The sequence below is a fragment of the Nannospalax galili genome, unplaced genomic scaffold, assembly GCF_000622305.1.
Source record: "Nannospalax galili isolate Female #2095 unplaced genomic scaffold, S.galili_v1.0 scaffold1941, whole genome shotgun sequence".
Taxonomy (NCBI): domain Eukaryota; kingdom Metazoa; phylum Chordata; class Mammalia; order Rodentia; family Spalacidae; genus Nannospalax; species Nannospalax galili.
In genome coordinates this window covers 26,080-37,580 of record NW_008344179.1, presented here as the reverse complement: position 1 = coordinate 37,580, position 11,501 = coordinate 26,080, and the positions used below count along the sequence as shown (strand labels likewise).

Below are 11,501 nucleotides of genomic sequence, written 5' to 3'. Positions count from 1 at the left end.
GTAAATACTATGTAAATGGTTTTTACACTGTATTGTGTAGGGAATAATGACAGTCTGTACATGTATAAAAAAAAAGCATTTTTGATGTGCAGGATGCAGAACGTGCAGATATCAAGGGTCAACTCTATGTACAAATGACAGAGTTTAACTTAAAATCTGCACATAGTAACAGATTAACAGCAGTAACTAATAGTAAAATAGAATGATTCTAACAATATACTGTAAAAAAGTTCTACATTTTTAATTCTAGAAGTTTGCATTTAATGTTGTTGAACATTAAATGTCACCGGTAAGGGAAACCATGTGAAAGTAAACCTTTGGGGATTACTGTACTTCAGAATTTGCTATTGCAGAGATCTTATTCTTTAGTATGATTTCATCAGTTAACTGTTGCCACAATAGTTCTGCATAATGAACAACCACACAGTTGGCCTGCTCTCTCTGCTTTAGACTTAGATCTGTGATTCTTCTGCTCTGCTTTACCTCTTATTCCAGGACCCAGGTTGGAGGGTGTGTTTCTCTCCTGATGACGACAGGTGTATGTGAGAGAGGAACAAGTAGTGGAAGTACATTTCAGTTCTTTGCCATTACATGCTAAAGTCCAGGCCAAAGCTGGCCCGTGACCAGGTTTACAATGAAGCCATTTCAGGGGATGGATGTGTATTGGAGCTGATAATTTGATCTACTATAGTGAAACTGAAACATTTCTATTACCAAAATATATAGAAGCATAAAGTACTAACCTGAAGAAATACTCAGAAGGTATCAACACTGGTTATTTTAAGCTTGTTTATCTAGAAAGTCAATGCATATTCTCTGGCTGTATCATCATGCCATCTTAACAATACAACCTCAATCTCACAGCCACAGCATGCTTCTTTGATATTCTGTGCACAGGATTTCACCTTTGATTCATATGAGTGTTCTTATGTAATTACCATCACAATGCAGATACTATTTTTATTCTGCCTTTAAAAATATTTCACTGTCATAGTATCTTTTAAAATTAATTTCATATTGTCATATGATTTCATGGAGTTTTCTAAAATGCTTAATTTAAGTCTTAACTATTTTCAGGTAGCCCAGGTTGGCTTTGAATGCCTGATTCTCTTTCCTTTACCTCTCAAGTGCTGGGATTATAAATATGTATAAATACTATACTAATACATTTGTCTAACTTTTTAATTGCATTTTTTCCTCTGGAGTATGATATACCAGAAATGTGAACTTATTTATGGAGGTAGAGGTCTTTTATTTTGAAATACAGAATGCTTCACGAATTTGCATGTTATCCTTGTGCAGGGGCCATGCTAATCTTCACTATATTGTTCCAATTTTTAGCATATGTGCTGCTGAAGCAAGCACGGAGGTAGAGGTCTTTATACATAAAATATTTGTTTCTCTAAAGGATAGAGTTAGAAAAATGGAGTGCCGAACCTTTAGGGTCATTATATAGTAATTTACCATAAGAGCACTCAGTATTATTAAAATCAAAATGAAAATTTGGAAACATAATATTTAATTTGAAAACAGAAAGTACGGGTACTTTTTATTTGTTACCAGTATTTGATCTTGTTTAATCACATCTATTGAATAAATTTGATAGTAATAAAGTTCAAGAGGTTGAAAATTACATTTTTAAACATTAAAATATTGTCTCTTTAAAAATAATCCCCTTTAATCCCAGCGCTTGGGAGGCAGAGGCAGGCGGATCTCTGTGAGTTCAAGGCTAGCCTGGTCTACATAGTGAGTTCCAGGACAGCTGAGGCTACAGGGAGACCCTGTCTTCTTGATTTGTTTTTTTGGTAAAACCCAACTTTTAAAAATATTTTTATTTTTATTCTTTTTATTTTTTAAAAATATTTTATTATTTTTATTTTATGTGTGTGAGTATATTCCCTGCATGAATGTGCATGTACCCGTGTCTTGCATTGCTGTGGAGGTCAGAAGAGGGCTTTGATTTCTCCTGGAACTGGAGTTAAGGACAGTTCATAGCCGCCATGTGGTTGCTGGGAATCGAACCCAGGTCCTCTGGAAGAGCAGTGAGTGATCTTAATTGCTGAGCCATCTCTCCAGCCCCATACCCAAGTTTTAAAAAATATTTTTTTATTTTATGTTTATGAGTGTATTGCCAGCATGCATGTAAGTGCACTCTTGTCATGCAGTGCCCTCAGAGGTCAGAAGAAGGCAGTTCCCTTGGAACTGGAATTACAGATGGTTGTTAGCCACCATGTGCATGCTGGGAATTGAACCCAGGTTCTTTGCAAGAGCAGTTAGTGCTCTTAATCATTGAGCCATCGCTCCAGCCCAAAACCCAAGTTTTAACAGTATTTGAAAGTCTTTGCTGATAAAAGCTTTAATTGGCAAATAAAAATAACCTTTTGGGGGGGCTTTTCTTTTAGTGAGCTGGCAGTTTAGACACTATCTGTGGTAGTGTCCTAACTTTGAGTGCAGTCATATTTAACCCATCTCTCTCGTTTGCTTGTTTGTTTATGGGTTTTTTTGAGATATGGCCTCCCTGTAGCCCCAGCTGGCCTGGAACTTGCTATGTAAGCCAGGCTGGCCTCAGCCTCACAGAGGTCTGCCTGCTTCTGCCTCCTGAGTGCTGGGATTGAAGGTGTGGGCCTCATGCCTGGCTTGAATCTTTATCTCTTATGCAATCTGAATATGGACTCTAAAGCTCTAGCTTGGCATGACCTGCATTGCTCCCTTCTCCACAGGGCGGCCCCCTGGTCCTGAAATGGAATACTGCACTGACAGAGAGTCATACTCTTTAGCTGCTGGCCTGGCCCTGGGCATGGTTTGCTTGGGGGTAAGTAGTCTATGTCCTCCCCTGCTTTTCCTAGGACATCTGCTTGCTAAGATGCCTTGACACTTAACTCTGAATGCTACTCTGTGCTCCTGTGACTTAACCCAATGCTAAGCACCTTCTTCTTTCTGGATATTTTTTTCAAAGTCTCAGATTTGTAATGAAGAAATTATATTGAAGTGAGATGTTAATATTTCTTTCCCTTAACTTAAATATAAGTATTCATGATTGAACTAAGGAAATGAAGTTTTGACTCATTTTTTAGAATTATTTTTTAAAATTATTTTTTCTTTTCCCATCTTTTTGAGGCAGGGTCTCCCTGTAGCCCCAGCTGTCCTGGAACTCGCTATGTAGACCAGCCTGGCCTTGATCTCACAAAGATCTACCTGCCTCTGCCTCCTGAGTGCTGGAGGTGTGTGCCACCACACCTGGCTATTTTTTTAATTTTAATTTTTTAGGATTTAAGACCTTTTTATTTTATATGTATATGTTTTGCCTACATACACACACACACACACACACACACACACACACACACACACATAATATGCATGCAGTGGTGAGAAGAGGACATTGCTTTCTTGTAACTGGAGTTACAGGCAGTTGTGAGCCACCATGTGGGTATTGGGAACTAAACCCAAGTTCTCTGCTAGAGCAGCCAGTACTTTTAACCATTGAGCCAATTCTCTAGACCCTTTATTATTTATGTGTATGCATGTGTGCCTGCTTGCCTGTATATGTACCAGGTGTGTGCAGGTGCCCATGGAGACCAGAAGAAGGTATCAGATCCCCTGGAACTGGAGTTAACAGGTGATTGTGAGCCACCTGGGTAATGGAAACAGAATCTGGGTCTTAACTGCTGAGCCATCTCTTCAGCACATTCTGTCATCTTTAACTCTATCCAAGAGGTGCATACAAAATTATCAGCAACATTTCATGAAATTATTGTTTTACTTGGAATATAGTTCCCTTGAGAAATCAGCAGTGCAGTGTTATAGTCAAATGATATTTTTAAATGTTAGAATGGAATGTGCTGTTTTTTATCTGCATTCTGAAAAGCCATGGTCGACCATGTGTTTTGTCTTTACATTTGACATGCACTAAAGAGACAGGTGGTACCATGTAAAAAGCATTATACCGGAAATTGGTATGTGTATTTTGGTCCCAACTAGTGAATTGGAGCACTTCCCATATTCGTGTCTGTTGGTTAACCAGCTCCATGACTGCCAAGTGGAACTGATTTGTTTGACATATATAGCCTTGCCATTTAATGGTTAGGTAACTTAAGGCTGGATTAACCTGCACCTCACTTTCCTCAGATTCTTACTAGTAGCTATTCAATAGTGTTCTAGTTTCATTCTGTTGCTGTGATAAAACACTGACGAAAAGCAACTTTGTGGGGAGAGGGTTTTTAAAGGCTTACTCTTCCAGGTCACAGCCCATCATTGAGGGAACTCAGGGCAGGAACTCAAGGCAGGAAACTGAAACAGAAACTGAGGAATGCTGCTTGCTGTCTCCCTCTCTGGCTCACTTATAGGCTCATGCTAAGCTAACTTAATTATATAGTCCAGGATCTTCATAAGGATGGTACTATCCACACAGTAACCTTTCTGCATCAATTAATAATCAAGCCAGACCCCCACAGACATGTTCCCAGGCCAATTTGATCTAGGCAGTTATTCAGTCGAGGCTTTCTTCTTAGATGATTTTTTTCTGTGTTAAGTTGACACTTAAAGTTAACTAGGACAAATGGGGTTGGTAATTCATGTTAAATACACATAGAATTGAGCCCGATACTGAGCAAGCATTCAATAAATAATTGTTACATGTCGGATATAGGAAAAGTTCACAGACACAGTAATGAAAGTGTTCAGATATTCCCAGTTCAGGTTTTGAGTATATACTTAAATGTTTTTCGTTGCTCTAAATGTAATTAACTATTTTGAGAACTTCATGTATTTTATGAAAGTATGTTAACTTGAGCATATGTGGTATCATCTCTATGAGAATTAGTTGTGTGATCTTTATTAATGACTATTTTAATTGGAAAGAAAAATCAAAGTAACCTCTTCTGATGTGCGTTCCCTTGTTTATCATGAGTATGTGTTAGTGGTTTACTGCTGTAAGATTTCTTTTCATCTCAGTTACGTGATTTTCCAGCATGGCAGTAATTTGATAGGTATGTCTGATCTCAACGTGCCCGAGCAGCTGTATCAGTACATGGTTGGAGGTCACAGGCGCTTTCAAACTGGAATGCACAGGGAGAAACATAAATCTCCAAGTTATCAAATCAAAGTAAGTCTAAATCAGAGTAAGAAATCAGAATACCACAAGCTAAGAAGTTAATTTCAAAATAGTTGTTTCATACTAGTGATTACAAATATGCTGATTTTAAGCTTAGCCTAGTGAATTTGGTGCTCATTACATGAATAACTTGTCTTTTAATAGGAAGGAGACACCATAAACGTGGATGTGACTTGTCCAGGTGCCACTCTAGCTTTGGCTATGATCTATTTAAAAACCAATAACAGGTATTTGCAGCCTGACCTGCTCCTTGCATGAAATGAGGCATCCTTTCTGACCTTAGTAGTAACATTTTCTCATGTGTATACCTCCCTTGTGATAAAGCTGTTTGATTTCTAGTCTCTCAAATAAATATGAGTTATATATTTTTTATCTAGAAACAGTACATTTTTCTGTATTAATGCTTTGTTAAGACAGTCTTAGTGTCTATAGGTGTTAGTTCCAGGGCCTCTAAAGACACTAAAATCCATAGATGCTCAAGTCTCTTGTAAAATGCATGGGATTTGCATGTAATCTGCATATCCTCTTGTATATTTCAAATCATCTGTAAATTACTTACAATGTGAAGTACTGTCATACACATATATGTACTGTATAAATGGTGACCAACACTGTATTGTTATGGGAATAATGACAAAAATAAAAAAGGTGATGCATGTTCAATATAGATACAGTTTCTCCCCCCAAATATTTTCAACTGGGTGTAGAACCCAAGGATATGGATGGCTATCAACAGAAACTACCTAAAGGACAGGACTTTGCACTAATTTTGCATATCATTGTGAGCACTGGTTAAGCCAGAAATACTTAGCATTATTCTTTTTGTGGTTACCATTTCTAAAGTTGGCTTCTGCTTTGTTTAAAAGCTTTTCTAATAACCAAACCTTGGACCGTCCCAGTCTCTCCTGAGTTATATCCTCAGCTCACTTTAATCCTTTTAATTTGAAAAAATTTCTAATATTCATGGAACTTTTAAATGTTCTAAATTCCTCTAATTTCTAGAATTAATAAAATGGTTAAAAAAAAATACCATTAACTGGGCTGGAGAGATGGATCAGCAGTAAAGAACACTGGCTGTTCTTGCAGAAGACCCGGATTCGAATCCCAGCACCTACATGGCAGCTAACAACTGTCCATAACTCCATTTCCAGGGGATCTGACAGCCTCTTCTGTCCTTCGTGGGCATTGCACGACACAGGTGCACTTACCTACATGCAAGCAATACACACATACACATAAAATTAAAAAAAAAAATACCATTAACTATTTAGATAAATGATTATGTCAGTGCCTTCTTGGTACTAGAGATACTGAATAAAACAAAACTAAAAATGCCCTCATGAAACTTAGGTTATAGTTGAGACATCAAAAATAAATATTTTGTTGGTATGTGTAAAACATTAATGGTAAAGCTCGATCATTGGTGGAGTGGGAAGAGATGATTTGCAGTCTTCTGATTCTTGATGACCTTGCTCGTCTTTTTGAACAGTCACCCTCACTGGTATCCTCTGCCAACAGATCCATTGCTGATTGGCTGCAAGCTCCTGACACCATGTATTTGCTGGACTTTGTGAAACCAGAATTTCTCCTGCTTAGAGTATGGTGCTTTGTCATTTTTCAGTTTTCTTGACGTAAGGGCAGTCGTTTTGTGATTCTCAAGTTTAGTTTGCAAACATAAGTGTCTTTCCCAGATAATGTTTTTTTTTTTTTTAATTTGTCATGTGTATTGGCAATGTTCTTCTGCAATTTCCCAAATAGAACTTCAGGAATCCTAGGAAGGTGACTACCTGATACATAATACGTTGAGTGACATTTCAACTTCTCACAGTATTATTCAAAACCTACTAAAAAAAGTGGCATGTGACCAGGACTTTTGTTTTTGTTTTGTTTTGATTATTGCCATTGTAGTGCTGTTAAGGTTGTCATAATAACAACATTGCATAATAATGATAATAATAATAAAATGCTCTAAAAATGTTCCTCCATCCTTTTTTTATATTTAAACCTACCATGTGGAAATGTTTGAATTGTGATGTATACGCAGAGCTATCATCCTTTGTGATTGTTCTTTCATGGCTCAAGTTAAAAGCCTTCTCCATACCCTCTCAAGGTTGATAATGATCAACTCAATTTAGTTTTTTTTTTTCTAAGATCTAAATCATTTTTTTAATATCTTCTGTTGATACTGTGCATTTTTCAAAGTAGTTACTAGTTGGGAACTAATACTTAGTTTATTTACCATTATAACTGTTATGAAATGCATGAACTTTGCCTGCTCTAACTAGTTTTATTTGTAATGCGTTTTTAAGACACTTGCTCGATGCCTGATTTTGTGGGATGATATTTTACCAAATTCCAAGTGGGTTGACAGCAATGTTCCTCAGGTAAGTACAGATAATGATGATTATAACTTTAATAGCATAAATTATGATTTCTTATGAGATTTTTCCAGAGTGCTATAGAGTGTTATTTCTTATGAAGGTAGTACTTATCCTTAGGATGGCTTTTGAAGACAGAGGAATTTTCATTTTAAAATTAGGTTACTAAGGGGGCTGGAGAGATGGCTCAGCAGTTAAGAGCACTGGCTACTCTTATAGAGGACTCAGGTTCAATTCCTAGCACCCACATGACAGCTAACAACTGTCCATAACTCCAGTTCCAGGGGAATCTGACACCTTCTTCTGAGCTACATGGGCATTGCATGGCATGGGTACACTTATACACATGTAGGCATTGCACTCATATACACAAAAATAAAAATAATAAATAAAATATGTTTTAAAAAATTATGTACAGAGCTGGGCATGGTGGTGCATGCCTTTAATCCTAGCACTTGGGAGGAAGAGACAAGTAGATTTCTGTGAGTTCAAGTCCAGCCTGGTCTACATAGTGAGTTCCAGGCCAGCTGGGGCTACAGGGAGACCCTTTCTCAACCCCCCCCCCCCCCAAAAAAATGTAATGAGCCGATGGTCCAGTAGTTAAAGTGCTTATCCTGCAAACACAAGGACCAGGCTTTGAATCCCCAGAACCTATGTAAATCTTGAGTGGTATGACAACTTACCTATTATTCTAGCCTCGGAGGGTGAAGATAGGGGTCTCCTGTATGAGTTGGCTAGCAAGAATAGCCATGTTAGCAAGCTCTGGGTTTAATTGAGAGACCCTTTCCCAGTGAATAAGGTAGAAAAGGGAATGAGGATGATTCTACTTCAGGCCTTCGCACCCAAGTATGCACACAGGCAAAAAGACAAATTGTATACTGACCACAAACTTCAACCTTCTCCTTTTTCTTCAGAGCCCTTGAAATAAATGTATTGGAATACTCTATAAAGAAATATTTTTGATATTTTTATTGTAATTACACATATATCTAAGATACTATTTATAAAATTTGCAATTTTAGATCATCTGTACTTGTTTTAACTTACAGCATATATGCTAAAGCCAAATTACTAAAAATAAGCAGATGCCTTTGTAACAGAAATTCAGAATCAAGTATTGTAACTAGCTATTGATTTTAGCAGTTGTTTCTTCAATTGTTTCCCTCAATATTTTCATTAGAAAGTTTTCAAAATAAATTTTGAAACAACTTTATGTAAACACTCATATTACTGAGTCTATTCTATTTTATAGTATAAATGTACTTAATCACATATCTATCTGCCTGTCCCATGTTAATTCATCATTGTTGGATAAATATCAAAAGTTATGAACAGTACTGAACCTACCCATAATATTTCAGTATACATATTAGTAACTAGATGTCAGTATTCATTTAGATTTTTTCCTTCTAAGATAAAGTTTCTATATCATGAAATGAGTAATTCTTTTTTGTTTTTTTGAGACAGGGTCTCACTAGGAAGCCTCGGCTGACCTGGAACTCATTTTGTAGACCAGGCTGGCCCCAACTCACTGAAAACCACCTGCCTTTTCTTCTAGTGTTGGGATCAAAGGCATGCACCACCCTGCTTGGCAGAAATCAAAATTCTTAAATGTACATTTAATCCGATTTGACTAATATATCTACCTGTAGAAGCAAACCTGTGTTTCTTTGCTGCTTCTCTGAACCTTCATCCTTCCACTCTTAAACATTCTATTTTTTCCCCAAATGTATTGATCTTACTGTTGTAGAAGTTTATTTTAATGAAGCACGTACCATTTCATATATGACTTCTATCACTCAGCATGGTTTGTGATGTTACTCAGTATATTAATGATTCATTCTTTTGGGTAGGATTCTATTTTGTACCAATTTCTTTGGTTGGGCACCTGGGCAGATTCAGGTTCTGTCATGAATCAGACATCTGTCAAAATTCCTAATAACAAGTGCACAGCTGCTAGAGCTTAGTCTATCACTGTTGCATGGAAAGTGACCAGAATCACCCAGCCAGTTAAGAGGTGGGAAAAACCAAAAGCTGGCAGTTAGGACAAGGCTGGCTTCTGGCTGCTAGGATTTCAGGCACACACCACCACACTTTGCCTGAGGCTTGGTAGTTTTCTCTTATTTTCTCTATACCTCTACCTGTTTTTAAATGATTATATCTCATCCTTGAATGACTCTTTTTTTAACTTTCAGAGACCATAGGAAGATGACAAGGGACCAGATTCTAGAGGGTTTTTCTGCCCAGCTGTGTACAGCTCAAGTCCTTAGTTATTTTTAGTTAATGATGAAAAGTTGTATAGTAGTAATAGCTAACACAAAGACTTTTTGTGCCAAGTGTTAATTTTAAGGGCTTCTAGTGGGTTAAATTATCTAGTTCTTATAGAAATTTCAAAGGTGGGAGCTTCTGTTAGTTCATTTATAGGACTCACAGATCTGTCATGAAACCTGTGTGTGCCCTTAGAGTTGGGATTTGAAGCTAGGTCTTCAGGCTCCAGGATACCTGATTTTGTATAGACGCAAAGGAAGGCCAGCAAGACAGTTCAGTGAGTAAGGCTTTTGCTGCCAAGCTTGCCAACCTGAGCTGGATCCCAGGAGCCCCACTTGATGGAGGGAGAGAATCAATCACAAGTTGTCCTCTGACCTCCATACAAGTGCCATGGCACATGTGCACATGTATCCACACACAATGAATGAATGAATGAATGAATGAATGAATGAGTGAATGAATGAATACATACATACCTTTAATCCCAGCACTAGGGAGGTAGAGGCATGTGTATCTTTGTGAGTTTCAGGTGAGCCAGGGCTACATAGTGAGACAGGTTCTCAAAAAATGAACAAATAGATGAACAATAAATGTTAAAAAAAAGATTCAGGGGCTGAAGAAATGGCTCAGCGGTTAAGAACACTGGCTGCTCTTGGAGAAGACCTGGGTTTGAATCCCAGCACCCACATGGCAGCCAACAACTGTCTGAAACTCCAGTTCCAGGAGATCTGACACTGTCTTCTATTCTCCACAGGCACTACATGATGTGGGTGCACTTAACATGCAGGCAGTACACGCATACATATAAAAATATTAAATAAAAATTTTCTTTTTTTTTGGTCTTTTTGAGACAGGGTCTCTCTGTAGCCCCAGCTGTCCTGGAACTCACTATGTAGACCAGGCTGGCCTTGAACTCACAGAAATCCGCCTGCCTCTGCCTCCCGAGTGCTGGGATTAAAGGCGTGCACCACCATGCCTGGCTTAAATAAAATATTTTTAAAAACCAAAATAAAGATTAAAAAAGTCAAAGCTTAGAAATGCCTTTTGTCAAATGGAAATATTCCTATTTGATGTTCTAGATAAGCACTAGTACATATGAGTATTATAATTAGGTTATTATGTATAAATCACTTGCTTTAGAGTTATTTCAGTGCTTCAGAATCTCATTCAATTTAGTAACATTCAAAATTGAGAATCAAGTCTGATGCTGGGCATTGTGGCACACATCTGTAATCTCAGCTATTAGGAACGCTAAAGCAGGAGGATTGCAAGTGTGAAAACGGCTTAGGCAACTTAGCAAGTCTATTTCAAAGTACAATAACAAAGCAGGGCACCTGGGGCTGTAGCTAAGTGTTAGAGTACTTGCTTGCAATGTTTGCGGTCCTGGGTTCAGTCTCTGTCCTTCCCCCCTTCCCCCCAAAAAAAGTTGGAAAAAAGAAGTAGTTATCAGCCTCAATTTATTGTAACGTGATTGCTTTTTACATTGAGACTATTAAAGAGTTTCCTGTTTGGTGATACTCAGTATGTAAGAAGACTATGATGTTAGTGACATCTGGATATTTATTGATTTCTTAGAAAAAATAAAGCCCAAAATGTTAATCTCCTAAGCAGTCATCTAAAAAGAAAAACTTTATTATCTTAGTCTTTTGAATTTATATTCATATACTTAGGTAATACATTGTCTTTTTCTTTCTTTTTTTCAAGAGAAAGACATAAATATGTTCTGCACAGTTTTTGGTAAA

At 37.4% G+C, this 11,501-nt stretch overlaps 1 protein-coding gene and 1 non-coding gene across 2 annotated transcripts in view; one reads left to right on the top strand and one right to left on the bottom strand.

The window, feature by feature from the left end:
* Anapc1 (anaphase promoting complex subunit 1) overlaps nt 1–11,501 on the top strand; it is a gene marked incomplete at its 3' end in the record, with an annotated part of 89,460 nt that overhangs the window by 59,580 nt on the left and 18,379 nt on the right. Inside the window, 5 exon segments of the mRNA XM_017799944.2 lie at nt 2,721–2,812; nt 4,970–5,104; nt 5,258–5,340; nt 6,632–6,710; nt 7,423–7,497. Of these exon segments, the coding sequence (XP_017655433.1) occupies nt 2,721–2,812; nt 4,970–5,104; nt 5,258–5,340; nt 6,632–6,710; nt 7,423–7,497 (464 nt within the window).
* Nucleotides 1,258–1,365, bottom strand: LOC115071587. Its single transcript, XR_003850685.1, has one exon. It is a non-coding gene; the product is annotated as a U6 spliceosomal RNA (small nuclear RNA).